We start from the raw sequence: 14,321 nt of genomic DNA, 5'->3' as shown, positions 1-14,321 counted from the left end.
GGCAAGGCCATCAGATAAAAGATACCCACACCAACCCTAAATCATCAACATCATAAAAAGACTTCCTGTTCATATGTTTTGCATGCATTACTATTTTTTTTCCTATACCTATAAACTAATAAATAACAAATGTGTGTGTCAGCATGGGGGATCAATAAATAATAAATAACAAATGAAGACAGGGCTTAGGATAACATTAGCGTAGGTAGTGTTGTGAGTGTAATCAAGAGATGGATCTTGCTGAAGCTCCTTTACACGGAGTACAAACCCGCACATTTACATAGCAATCTCAGACTTGTAATGGCATTCACCAGGATCATGACGGAAGTTTAAGGATAACAGGATTAGAGTTGCAACAAACCATAGACATGATCCGTGAACTGACACTAGAAAAGATCCAATATATGCAACATCTTTGGCGAGACCAGCACAAGATGCCAACTAATTCAACCAATTTGAATGTGTCACAATGTTGCAACTCGGGAACTTGCTCAGATCACAATCGGATATTTCCTTAGCTGCTGTGATCACATATTCCAACTACATAATGTCTATCATCCTGTCATTTTGAAAAGTTTGATCACCCAAGAAGATGTAGAAATATTTGGCAACACTACGCTAGGAGTCAGATCCAACTGTAAATCTTACCTCTAAGCCAAAAAGACAAACGCAAAATGGTCATCCTTGTACAATCTCATAATCCTCTTCCTCTTCATCTAATCTCGGTGTGATAATGCAAACTGAACAGGATCAATAGTAATCTTATCCATATTGGAAATTGACGAACCCAGATAGTCATCTGTTAGATCACCATTCACCTTAAAGATTCTTGCCATAGCCGCTGCGGTTGTAGCTGAGGCTGGTGCTATCTCCTCGATGTCACTGAAATCTAAGTTCAAGTCAAAGTTCCCAACAGTGGCACGCACGCTGCTACTGGTAACACAATTTTCTTCAGATGCTGTTGCCATATCTCGATCAGTTTCACTGTAAGTGAGTTCGTCATCATGTTGAGTGCCAGGATCATCTTCGTATATGTTAAAGTCAGCACTGCCCTTCTCGACTCCATCGACGACAAGAGAACCACGCCCTTTTCCACGACACCTCCTCCCTTGGCCCCTTCGGCTGCGGCTGCTGCTGCTGCGACAGGCTTCCTGCTTTCATGAAAAGCCTTTTATCAGCAATAAATACCACTTATCTGATGAATATGGAAGAAACCATAAATGGAGAGGCAACCCATGGAGGTCATTCGATAGCAGTGGACAAGGAGACTCACATTGTTGCTCCTCTTTGTCTCCTCTTCACTGTAATTGTCTTCGTCTGCAGCTTTCCTGAATTAATTGTGACACCAGTTATCAGAATATTCTACAAAAGCACAGAACATGGAACACTAATTGTATATCTACGTCTGAGAACCTTTTCTTGCTGGCTTTATCATCAGGATCTGCATCAGAGCCACCAACATCTGGAACGTTGCTCACTAGATCTTTTAGGAAATCAAACACGGTAAACTTGTGCACGCACTGCTTCCTGATTTTGAAGTAAACAACAATAGATGTTCAAAACTAAAACCTATTAACTTCAAAAATATTAACTAATAGGAATGAACAAACCAGAATGCACAAAATGTAAATGGTGAATACTTCAGTACCTTAAACTTATTCAAAACAGAAAAGAAATAGGTGAATTTCCTTTAAATTTGGATATTTTGTGCAAAAAAATACACCAGTTAGATAATCTATTAAATTATATCAAGTTGCACGAGACAAATTCATAAGAGGAATATAGATATTCCTAACTATTTAACATCTAAAATGTTCCTAACTGGATTTTATTCACTTACTATTACATACATAACTGGATTTGCCTAAATCATATAGTACCCTTGTGTATCTATCCGCAAAGGACCAATCTCCCCTTAATCTCTTAGGATCCCTTAAGGACTTGCAAAAGAGAAGACGGGTTAGAAGAAGCACTATACTCGGGATCACACAAGCAGATATTTCAGAAAACACTTGATATGCAATGCAAATTATAAACATAGACTTCACAATCTCTAAACGATCACCAGATAAAGGGCACAAGGAGGTCCGCCGCGACCAAAAGTCCCACATTTGCTCACATAACACTATTGTGGAACAAGACAGCGAATCAAACTTAGACAATACCTCAAAAGCCCATCCAGCCATGTGCCACCCGGGTAACTCCAGGTTGTTGTACCGATTGATACTTCACACCACTCTGCAAAGCCAAAAATACCAAAAACGGTTGTCTATATGGCTTATTTTTGGATAGTTTTGTCTTTGAGCGGCGATCGCACACAACCTGCGTGTACATGACTGAAATAACTATAAAAGTCAACCGAAATAGGGCTACCAATCCTACTGCAAGCCTTATACATACAATGCAAAGCATGAACAAAATCAAAAGGCACAAACACACAAAAATATTACAACGAACACCTTGTGTATAGAGTTGTCCATGACATTCTCCCTCATTTATACCTTCAACTTCCTCGTCGAAGCCTTTACAGACGTTATTTCTCCTCGCCTTTGCTATATCTTCAATCTTATGCTTCAGCTGCAATGCGCCTCTCGGCTCCCAACTGCTCTCTATCACTATTATTGAGTAGTAGAACTTCAATCTGCTATCGCTGCTTCGACTCGCCAGTAACTCTAACTCTACTGTGGGGTCGATCGAGTTATACTGATCTTCACTAAATTCTACGAATCTCTTAGATAAAGGAAAAGACATTCCTTATTGCGCACTAGTCTCTCAAACGTCTCGCGTCGCTTAAGCTGGATGGATGCTTGTTGGAGCCTTAATAAGCATCATCTTGCAAACTTTAAAGCTTTTGAGGTCTTTCCTCTACAAGATTTGCCCATTGATTTCTCTTTTGCTTAATAGGTTCACATCATTTTCACTTTCGATTAATATTTTGTTAAAAAATAAAACGAACAATTTACTTTCAATATAACCAATCACTATTGGTGAGGATTTCTCAAATGTTGTCTATCACTACGTCTCTTCAAAGAGTCTTCGAACAACTACAGAGCTCTTCTGCTATATAACTAAGAGAATTAAAGTTCTTTGTTTCACTCATTCTTTCGAGAGTTAAGAAGACAAAAGTTACTTGACTCTACCAATTTCCTTGAGAGTTGTACTTCATGCATCAAGCTGGTTATAGCCTTCGCCTGCTCTTTGCTCGCACTTCTGAAGCACATGAAATGTTTACACTCCTTAAACTGAGTTAGTTACCGTGATTTGCCTTCTCATTATCATTAAACTTATGGAATGCAAGAAGTTTTGCCAAAAAATAAAAATAAAATTTCACCCTGACTTGGAGCAAATCTTTAATACGTTTCGATTGCCTCTCAGATTGTACAACCAGTGATTTAAAAAGCGCTAGGCGTCAAAAGACGCCAAGGTCCAAAAACGCCCGAGGCGCTCGCTCGAACGAAACGAGGCGCTAAAATATTAAAATATATAATATAATTAATAAATATAATTATTTAACAGTATTAAAATTAAAATAATATATCATTAATCTAATAAATATAAATACATTACTGTTACTAATATACTGTATACTGTTAACAATATACTTTCGAAAGAGGAGAAGAAAGAGGAGTGTAAGGGAGGACCGAGGGTGCAGCGATAACGGTAAAAGTGAGCAACGGCAACGAGAGCGACGAGCGGCGACAGTGGCAACGGCAACAGCAATGGCGAGTAGTGGTAGCCGCAACGGGAGCGAGAGCGATGAGCGACGATAGCAATAGCGACAACGAGCAACGGTAACGGTGACAGCGGGAGCGGCGACAGCAGGAGCAGCGAGCGATGATAGTGGTAGTGAGCAGCAACAGCGGTAGCATGAATGCGAGCAGGGTTAGGGTTGGGCAGCGGCAGTTGATATCGGTACTTTAGTTGGTTCGATTGAACCAACTAAAGCACCGGAGACTGAACTAGACCTAAAACGCTGGTTCGATCGCCTGGTTTAACCCAGGCACTCGCCTGAAGCGCCCAGCGCTTGAGCTCGGGCGAGCGCCAAGGCAATGCCTCTTTGAAGCGCACCGCCTGGAAGTGAAGCGAGGCGCTCGGGCCTCGCCTTGCCTCGCCCGAGCACCTAGGCGAGCACCCGAGCGCCTTTTGAAATCACTGTGTACAACCTTCTTCATTATTTTTATCACCTACTCGTTTGAGCAGAAATGATAAGTACCGTATACTACCTACTCCATTTCTTGATTGAGCCCTCCTGCATCGACCCAAAGTCCCCCATTTTCAACTATCTTGATAAGAAACTCATTGACCTCTACCAGCATATTGTAGGGCCTTTGCCACCTCTGATTATGTTTGCTCCTTCGACGATCACCTTTGTCTGCTCGCTCTCGAGTCATATACGGGCAAAACGCAACTCTAAGATAATCTATTGCCTAGTAGTTCTGGAAATTTAGCGACTTGGCTGATGGTTTGATATGTCATTATTCGGATTCTGGGCCTCTACCCCAAGCATAATATCCACTATGCCCGACTTCCATTATGAAAACTCAAACGATAGCACTACGACATATTCTTCAAGAGTGCTCGCCACCGTAAGTTGAGTCACCTTAGTCCCTCCATAAATTGTTTGTCTGAGATAAGATGCATGTGTATCGAAGCTCCCTTCGCCTTTGGCACCATGCACAATGAGTGCTCTTTCACTAAGGAACCCAAGGAACGCCATGATTCTAGGACTTAGACTCATTAAGCAAAATAAACTCGATATACATATTCAAGTCAGTCAGAATGGTTATCAAGAAGGCAGGCTTGAGCTCAGCATGGGTGATCACAAGCTAACAACGAGTCTGAATTAGACCATAGTAACAGCACAAGCAATTAGGTTATCTAATGTCAATCCACCCAACGCCATATCTATGTTTAAGTCGAATGGTTCTTAGGTCAGCTTAATCTAAACGGGTGCTTAAGAAGCTACCTGTAATATCTCCTAAAACAATGGACAGTCCTGACTGGTCTTAATCTCTAAAGCTGGGAAAGACAAAACATATGTGAGGTTCTCTCCTATGTCTAGTATCAGGTGATTCCCACTGCTAAAACACACTTCCGAAATGTAGAGACTACCATTCCCAGTGCATCTGTTGAATTTGAACAGAATTTAAACATTAGTCACATTCAATGCATGGATGGAATATAAATATATGATATATATATTCAATTCAGCGTATTAGACCAAAGGAGAACTGGAGAATTTAGATTACATGTCAATATAATCACTTATTGAGAAAAAATACCTAGGCTTAACAAATTCTTGTTTATTCTATTTACCATTGACGAACGATGACAGTTTTGAATTTTGAAACATCATTTTTATTTCATCAAATTTCTACATAATTTAAATTTCACAATCTAACATACAAATGCTTAAAATGAAAGTACAATAATAAAAGATAACAGATGTGACGAGATGAAAGATAACAAAGAATGTCTACTTGCAACAAATTAGTCAGAGAAAAAGTTAAGATGCTAGCAAAAGAATCTCCAGTGATTCGCATGAAATATTGAATCCATTCATTTAATTCGACCCTATTTGCTGTCGATCATGATAATCTTCACTAGTTTATGACAGAGAAAATAAGGCTCTATGAAGTAGCACCATAACCACCTTTCCAACATGGCAATATTTTTATACGCCTCTAAAACTCCACATATATTTGTACCCTCATAAGACTATAGAAATCCATGCAAATATCTTTAATGTTATATTATCTTTGTTCGCCAAAGATGAAAAAATAAGAAATGCCTCAGGTGATATTACTTGGAAAGATATGTTTGAATAAATGTCACTTACAAATGGAAAGAACTCATTGTCTTAACTCCTCTATGAAGAGTCATGCTATATGTCTTGCCACAGAGGTCTTGTAGAAATAATTCCAATGCCTTGGCTGGAAAATCAAAATAAAAAAAGAGTAAATTCAAGTGTACATAGCAACAAGTCAGAACGAGTATCCATGGTGATACCTATAAAAGTAGAGAGGCATAAATATTTAATTATTCATATAATAAAGGACATGCATGTGTAACATATAACAGCATTTGTTTGATCCATACCGTGCATACCTATCTGTGCATGGGATGTTTGCACAGAATTAAGATTTCACAACAACCATGGTCTAAAAAGGAAACATCTCTGATGAGACTTTGGGCAAAAATGATCTAAAATTGTTCGTAACAAATACTGCTACAGTAAGCATTATAGCATCTGGATGATGTGCTATAATTGCAAAATTCAGGACTAATTCATATTATCCCCCCAAAATGTTCATCTTATTCAATCTAAACAAGCGGTAGCTGAAAAACTTTAAGTAAAATTAGTCCAACTCATGATTCACTTCATGAAACAAGAGTTGAATATCCAGCATAAGAACTCACATACTAGAACAGGTACAGCAAGTGCAATCTTCCCGATATCTTCATCTGATTGCATAATTTTCTTTATTCGGGTCTGCCAACACAATAATTTAATCATAAGATGGTTCTTGAAACTAGATGAATGCATAGAAGCAGTTTTATCCACAGGTTACACACCATATATGAAATCAAAGCAAATCACTATCATACTTAAGGAGGTCAAATTTAAGAGGAACACAGGACCTTTAGTTGGATAATAAAAAAAAAGTTACAGTAAAGAAAAATAATCAAATTTATGCACCTCATTTACTAAAATTTGCAGAAAGCTGTCTTTGCATCTTAACCTGGAGATGCTCGTCTCAATGTTTCCATAACTACAACTAATTAGGCACACAAATTCTTCTCGACAAAAACTAATATGCCATATGAACTCACATGGATATGGTTAACGTTTATAGAATTTTTTTGAACTTAGGAATTATTCATTTGGCTACCTATATGTTCAGATTCCACCATTCACAACAACAACAACAAAATGCATGTGATAACATCTAGTTTGATCTTGCTACCTGGTCTGCTCGTATGGCCTAATACAACTAGAACAAAGTACTCGGTAACAAGAATGTAAAGACCAGTCAGGCTAGTATAATACGGCTACACAGAATAGTACACTAATCTGTACCTGCCCATAAACTATATGTGCACCACTATCGAGCTATACATATCAACAAGTATAACAAAATAAAGAACCGTCCGGCAACATTCACAGGCCAAGAACAAGACCTTGAAGCTATTATTTTCAATGATTTCATTCAGACGAAGAACAAGAAAAGAAACAAAACAAAGCTCTAATTAACTCACCACAACAGATGGCCGAATCAAGCAAAGGGTGCATACACCGAACAACAAACACCCAAATCGATCGAGAAGCTACGTTAGAAGTAGAAGAAAAAGAAAGCAAAACCCTAGTCTCCTCTACCAAGAACTGTAAACCCAAAGAAGGGTGAAGAAAGCACACGACAAAGCAACCAAAATCAATCAAGAAGCTGCAGAGTTTGCTCTAAAGGCAACGAGAGAAAGCCCGAAGCAGAGGAAACTCACGGCGGGAAAACGGGTGTGAAGCTTCCTCCTCATCGCATCAGAACCGCTCCAAGTTCTTCCTGCGGGCCTCGGATTGAGAGCAAACGGCGACGACAGAGGCGGAAAAGGCGCGACTTGTGGACTCTTATCCCGAAGAAATAGAACCAGGCAAGAAGAATGAGAAAAAGAGGGAGATTTGGGTTTGGCGTCCGCTTTCGAGCGGGCTTTTTTTTATATATATTAAATATATTTACGTCAGATTTAATATAATCGCCGTAAAATCAATGATTTTTATATTTATATAAATTTACCGTAAAATAATTTACACGTATATTATGACTTATTACTATATATTAATTTATTGTAATTAATATATATCCATCAAGTGATTATTCTTTTTACCAAATATATATATCGATCCTGATCTTATGATAAAGACAATAAATATCTCTCGGATCAATTCTCTCGTTCCTTAGTTTTCAAGCGTCATAAAAATCCTTTTTTCGAATTCGGATCGGTTCGTTTGGGAATCAAAGCTTTCTTTCTATGGTTTATTCGTTTTGAATATTTGCTTATTATTTTTCTTGAACTTGTTCCAAAAAATTGAATTAATTGAAAATATTTTATGGAATAAATTTTGAACACGTGATCCTTTGCTATGATAGAATTTTAATTATTGAGTTTGTTGAATCTCGTATTTTGATGATGAAACCACTTGATATGTGTTTATGTTTTAATATGTGTTTTAAGTAACGTAGGATGCTTCGATCATGATGAGACAATTAAAACAAGAAAAATCATGTTGTGCCAGAGAAACATGTCAGAAGATTGGACGTCGGGTCGATGGATCGGTCGACGTATCGACAGAAGGCTTCGGGCTGTGGACTCTAGCATTGGGCCAAGAAGAGCGAGTATTGTGCCAAGGATATCGGAGTTGCGGAGTCAACTGACCGATTGGGCAATAGGCTGCAGGAGAGGACAATACGCCGAAGAATCGGACGAAGCGTCGAGGGACCAATGACATGTCAGACAACTTGGTTAATTGCTTAGGATTAATTGTCTCGATCGAAGTTTTATTTTAAGTGTGCAGGATTAACTACGATAAAAGTAAGACATGCAGCAGGAGTTGCACCGGAGTTAGGACTATGATCACGTTGGGAGTTCGAGAGCTTGACGGAAGTCCGGACGGTCGTTGGAAGTTATGCGGGAACAAATCCGAGAAGTCCAAGAGCTTGCCAAAAGAAGCTCGTCAGAACTCGCCAAGTGGATCGTCGTAAGTCCAGGAGTTTGCCGGAAGTCCGTAGGAGCATCGTCGGAGGACCATCGGATGTTCGTCGGAAGTTCGCCGAAAGAAGCGATTGATGTACCGGAGCAAGCTGTAGTAAAAGTCTTAAGAATTATCGTAGTTAGCACGATGATTAAGTTAGAATTGGGAGGTGATCCCATTAACTTAATCTAGGGGCAATTGGACCCTTGAAAGAACCAAATTGGGCTGAATGGATCAACACATTCGGACCCAGATCTCTCGCCCAGAGGTGGCACCGCTTGGGTCGGTGGTGGCACTGCCTAGGGCTCAGTCTCCGAGTTCTGGCTGGGCGGTGCAACCGCCTCTGACAGCGGTGCAATCGCCTAAGCTCGGTCTCCGAGCTCTGCCAAGCGATGGCACTGCCCAGAGGCTCAGTCTTCGAGCCCTGTCAGGCGGTGCAACCGCCAGACCCCGGAATTCTGGGAGATGACAGATTTGAGCTCCAAATTCAAACTGGTTTGGAGCCTATAAATATCCCTCCAATCCCTAGGTAAAATATACAAGCATAGAGAGATTAAAAGAGAGAAAACACTGTTGCAATCTCTAGAATTTCCCTCCTCTAGCTTAAGTGTTAAAATTCTATTTAAGAGAGGAGAGTGAGTGCTTATAAGGGTTGTCTCCTAAACCCAGTAAAAGGAGAAGAGGGGTGTAAGAAGGAGGTTGATATTCGCTTAGTAAAAGAAGATCGTTAGTGGATGCCGGTGGCCTCGACGGAAGAGGAATCGGAGGAGTGGATGTAGGTCACGATTGACCGAACCACTGTAAACTCTCGTCTTTTCTGGTTTGCATTTACTTTGAGCTGATTATCCTTACTGCAAACCTCCTTTATAGCTTACTGCCTTCTGCGCTTTTACGATTGCGTTTCCAAGCTCGGTATTTTCCGAATCGTGTTTAGACATAAATCGCTTTTCTCGTATGAACATCGTATTTCAGTTTGCGCTTACATTCTGATTTCCATCATAACTACAAACTGCCTTTATATATTTGTTTTAACTGCTTCTTACCTGATCTCAAGTTAAAGTAATTTACGAATCGCCTTTTCTACTGAAATCGCATTTGTCGTACGAACACAGTTTTAAACGTTGAAAGTTTTTCGCTGCACTAATTCACCCCCCCCCCCCTCTTAGTGCTCTTTTTTTATCTTTCAAAAAGTTTTTAAAAATATATATTGGGGTCTTTACTTGAATTTACAAGGCAAACAAAACAAAAAAATTGAAGTTAATTTTATGTACATTATTGAATTTTTAAGACCGAGGTGATTATCGTCGGTTCAAAACTTCATTTTTTATGTTGCTAAAGCATAATTTAGTTGTATGAGATGTTCAAAATTCAGATCCTACGGGTTATGTTAGATCCCATGACATTAGTTTCTACGAATGATTGTACAACAGACATACCTTAGAGGGCTTAGAGAGTTCTCTATGATTTGATGACTATCGAGATTAAGCAAAGAGTTAATCGATGAAAATGATCTCACAAATTGTTGAGCATTACTCAAATGCAAAGAGTTACCTGAAACTATTGCAGTTAGTACCGTGGACGATTCATTGAACGTATAATATGAAATCCGAATGGGTGTCGAATCGACGATATGTGATGTTCGAATATTTTTGTGTAAAATTTCCCTTAGCATACGCAAAGAAAAATTGAGATAATAAAATATATATTGGACAAGAAGAAGCCATGGTTTCTTTTTCTTTTTCTCTATGTTAAAAGATTAATGTCGGCTCAACGGAGCTTCTCCAACAACCAAATATTTGTTTCATCGTCTTGATTTGATATTGATATGATAGATGACTTGATACGATGTCAGACGAGTAATAGTACCTCTCCGACGTGTCATGCATGACTTGTTAGATTATCGTCGAGAGATCTGCATCGATGTCAAATAAGCGATGACATCTTCACAACATTCGATAAACCTCCATGAAGAGTCATGAAAGGCATTATCCATACATATTTCATATATATATATATATATATATATATATATATATATATATATATATATATTTCCAATAAAAGTTTTAACTTTAGCTATAGTAATCTAACATAAACATTATGGCTTATAAAAATTGGCGTCTTCGTATCTACCATATCCACTTTTACTTATGATAAAAAAAAAAGATGCGTGGTCCATCAAAGAATGTAGCAGAGAAAGCCAATTCCATGACTCACCTTATATATATAAACATATTTGGTTGCATGCTCATGTCATCACGAACATTAAGCTCTCGTTATTGCTAATCCAACACACCTAGCAACCAAACGAATCATGTAGAACGAGTAGGAACGCATCCGATGTGATTTCATTCTGCAACAACGATATTTTACGTCAAAATGGCAAGTGCTGGCTGAGCACTGGAGTCCCAACTTGTCATGGTGGATGCAGAAGCAGCACAGGAACATGACAGCAACTGTTTCTTTTCTAGAATCATGTAATGGAGTTTCCTTTACTGTGCCATTGTTAATTGTCATCTACAAGAGGTTAGGAGTTGTGGGTGTGGAAAAGGAGGAGGAAAAGAAGATGTGGAGAATCGTTGGTGCGTGTTGCAATAGCTCTCGTCACCGTGAGTGCCATGGGGCTCATGCATGAATTATTCTTCCTTCTTCCATGGCGAAGTGCGGTTGTCGTCAACCACACCTGGCTTTACTGTTTCCCACCAACCCTTCTTGGTTGGTTGGGTGGAAGAAATCTATGTTGGAATCACACATTCTTAACAAATAATGACTGACGATGGATCACATACTCTCTGAGCTCTATATATATTCTAATCCCAAGCATCAGATGACTGATGAATGTCTGCAACGAAACTTGTATTATCTGTGGAGATTAAGACTACAAGCATCATGTTGTTCAAGGAGGACATGAAGTTTGAAGACAATAGGCATTCACCACACCGGAAAGCATGTTTGGGTTAGGGTTTCCTGGTCATACACAGTGGTGAAAGTAGAACAACGGTGACATTGTGATAGCATGCAAAGCCTTTCTCGATGATTGAACAAACTGACGAAGAGGAGAGAGAGTGACATGTGCCGAAAGAGAGGGTGTTAGACGCTCTCAATGTCATTATATCTCCGATCTCGAAGTGCTTACATGTAGCCCACGCATACCGAAAAAGGAAAAAAGTGGAAGAAAAACAAGGTTGACTTCCTTGATCATCTCTCTCTCTCTCTCTCTCTCTCTCTTATTAGCACGAAATAGTAGGGTCTATGATTAGGCTTCTGGTGTGTCCCCTGCATTGACTGCGGTGGAGCTCTTAGCATCTCCATTTATTTCTTCGCCAGAGTTGGTATGCTGACATCCTTCACTCTCCTTTAATGCGACGGGCAAAGACATGGCCTCCCTCTCTTTCTTCTCCTTGTTCTCCTTGTACTTCCCCCAGAGAACCGAGTAGAGCCCGATAATAATGAGGATCGCACCAAGAACGCTGCAAACCACATCGAAGAAACAGAGGGATAAGAATTGGAGGTTTTGGGATCCCCAGGGGTACATGGAAACTCACCCTCCGAGATAGATCTTCTCGTTCAGGATGAAAGAGCCCATGATGGCAACTATGATCATCATCAGAGGACTGAAGGCCGATGCAAAGACTGGCCCTCTTTTCGCTATCACCAGCCCTTGAACATAGTAAGCGACGCTAGATGTGACAATTCCCTGCATATGGTAGCTTAGATCAGCATACCTTCCATCATATAACGATCACAGGTGCAGGGTAGTCAGAGATCATGAAAAGAGTATTCACAGCGTAGGCAGCAGCAAGGAGGTTCATATCAAAGCCTATGGTCCAAGCAGAAGGCTTGTGCTCCATGACCAAAGTGACGGCTATGGCTTGCAATGTCCCTACGAAGCATATCCACGTCGTGAGAGACAGCTGAGCAGAGTACCGCCTCAGTGTTACTGCCTGCGAGAGTTGCAGAGATCAAACAGTCAGTACTCTGGAACGAAGGAAAGTTCATGTATGCTACAGACTTGGCTACCTGAAGGACGAACAGAGAAGCCCAAGCTAAGGTGGCCAGGATGAGGAAGATGGAGCCGAGAAACCAGTCCCTGCTGCTCGATTCAGTGGCGGCTGGAGAGTTGGATGCATGAGGATGAACATGCTTTGTCCAAACCATCTCCACCAAGGGACCTTTGTAAAGTGTCATCAACATCGCCCCAGCCACAGTCACCAACGTTCCGGCCACCTTCGCCTGGTATATCACCTTCTTCAGATCCACCTTCTCCATCCTAACATCCGAATCCCACATCACCAGAACAACCAGTTCATTAGCTTGCACAGCGAAACACAAATTACCACGCAGCAGAAAGATCAGCTGATGACCAACCTGCATAACACGGCCATCACGAAGGTCATGGCCGGCAAGATGTTGCTCATGGCGCACGAGAAGGTAGGAGAGGTCAACTTGAGTCCAACGTAGTAGAAGTTCTGGTCGATCACAGGCCTGTAATAGCATCAAGCATCGAGGAATGAGCTCTGTTTGTGTACATACATAGATAGGAGTACTGCGTGCAGAGACTATACGAGAACTCACCCGAGAAGTCCCAACACAAATATCTGCAAGAACACCCACTTCGTCATCGCGGGCCGCACCTTCCTGTGGCAGCAACGAACACGCGACTGTAAGCACAGACTCCATTATCATAGCGTCGCAAGAGATGAGCCCAACAGAAGCGTACCGCTCTAGGAAAAGCGCGAAGGGGAAGATGGAGAGAGTGGCGAAGGCGTGGCGGTAGACGACGAGCACGTAATGGCTCATCCCGTTGGTGAGCGACACCTTGGTGATGATGTTCATGCCGGCATAGCCGAACTGGAGAGAGATCATGGCGATGTATGGCTTCGCCCTCCGCAGGTACTCGCTGTAGCCACCCATGAGGAAGAAGAGCCAAGAGCTACCAGGATCTGAGCAGAGGGAAAAAAGAGAAGATGAGGGATCGATCACTCTTCGTTCACCTGAGAAGAAGCGACTGGCGGCAGGCTCCGATTTATAGTGCTCGCGGGTAGAGTGCGGTGCGCCTTCGCCACGGTGGGGCGCCGTGGAAAATCCATACGTCCGAAGTGGATGGGGGCTACTGCGGGCATCCGCCCCATATGTGGCACGGGTTCGGGATGGTGCGTGCTGATGCATGGCGCGCTAGTATCGTGGCCACGAAATAATGGCGTGGGTCGCTTTCGGACGCGGCGCGCTGGTCCTTGCATCAGGACCGTTGGATGGTAAGAATCGACGGCCGAAGTTTGCCGCGGATAAGGTTCGCCGTTCTCGGCGCATGTACACGAACCTTTGGGGTGTACTGCACATACGTCATAAAAACTTGTCAATCTGTGCGTTTCCGTAGCGTTGCCGATCACCTCCGCACGTGCAACGCACGCCGTGACCCCTCGATGGGTCGAGGAGAATCAACTGTGCATGGTGACATTGATATATAAATAAATAAATAAATAAATATATATATATATATATATATATTGATAACACTGATAAATATTTTGGATTAGATCACACTACTCCCGATTTCTCTTCTAAAATATAATTC

The 14,321-nt window shown here is 41.1% G+C and overlaps 2 protein-coding genes across 3 annotated transcripts; both read right to left on the bottom strand.

Moving 5' to 3' along the window:
- Window positions 1-159: 159 nt before the first annotated feature.
- On the bottom strand, window positions 160-7,653 carry LOC135672256 (uncharacterized). Of its 2 annotated transcripts, XM_065180715.1 has the most exons (6): window positions 7,501-7,653; window positions 6,421-6,493; window positions 5,840-5,933; window positions 1,414-1,527; window positions 1,274-1,328; window positions 160-1,151 (listed from the first exon to the last, which is right to left on the bottom strand). In XM_065180715.1, exons 1-6 carry the CDS (start codon window positions 7,531-7,533, stop codon window positions 717-719), a joined length of 804 nt encoding a protein of 267 aa, XP_065036787.1. In that variant the 5' UTR covers window positions 7,534-7,653; the 3' UTR covers window positions 160-716. The 2 variants fall into 2 exon arrangements, with proteins under 2 accessions (XP_065036787.1, XP_065036788.1); XM_065180716.1 differs by lacking the exon at window positions 6,421-6,493 and having other exon boundaries at window positions 7,501-7,639.
- Window positions 7,654-11,819: 4,166 nt separating this feature from the next.
- LOC103980451 (WAT1-related protein At5g07050) lies at window positions 11,820-13,763 on the bottom strand. Its single transcript, XM_065154125.1, has 7 exons — window positions 13,467-13,763; window positions 13,322-13,384; window positions 13,115-13,231; window positions 12,767-13,016; window positions 12,532-12,690; window positions 12,292-12,443; window positions 11,820-12,216 (listed from the first exon to the last, which is right to left on the bottom strand). Exons 1-7 carry the CDS (start codon window positions 13,658-13,660, stop codon window positions 12,003-12,005), a joined length of 1,149 nt encoding a protein of 382 aa, XP_065010197.1. The 5' UTR covers window positions 13,661-13,763; the 3' UTR covers window positions 11,820-12,002.
- Window positions 13,764-14,321: the final 558 nt, after the last annotated feature.

This window comes from Musa acuminata, chromosome BXJ1-4 (assembly GCF_036884655.1).
Source record: "Musa acuminata AAA Group cultivar baxijiao chromosome BXJ1-4, Cavendish_Baxijiao_AAA, whole genome shotgun sequence".
Taxonomy (NCBI): Eukaryota; Viridiplantae; Streptophyta; class Magnoliopsida; order Zingiberales; family Musaceae; genus Musa; species Musa acuminata.
Note: the sequence above shows the minus strand (reverse complement) of the source record. Positions and strands in the feature narration are given on the sequence as shown.

Excerpts from the sequence above, each read along its gene's own strand:
- LOC135672256 (XM_065180715.1), bottom strand. The coding sequence starts at position 7,533 with ATGAGGAGGAAGCTTCACACCCGTTTTCCCGCC. Across the intron at positions 5,934-6,420 it reads TGCTGTACCTGTTCTAGTAT|CCAAGGCATTGGAATTATTT; the intron begins GTGAGTTCTTAT and ends TTGATTTTCCAG. Across the intron at positions 1,528-5,839 it reads ACAATGAGTTCTTTCCATTT|GAAGCAGTGCGTGCACAAGT; the intron begins GTAAGTGACATT and ends CTTCAAAATCAG.
- LOC103980451 (XM_065154125.1), bottom strand. The coding sequence starts at position 13,660 with ATGGGTGGCTACAGCGAGTACCTGCGGAGGGCGAAGCCATACATCGCC. Across the intron at positions 13,232-13,321 it reads TTTGTGTTGGGACTTCTCGG|GCCTGTGATCGACCAGAACT; the intron begins GTGAGTTCTCGT and ends ATGCTATTACAG. Across the intron at positions 12,691-12,766 it reads CTTCTCTGTTCGTCCTTCAG|GCAGTAACACTGAGGCGGTA; the intron begins GTAGCCAAGTCT and ends CAACTCTCGCAG.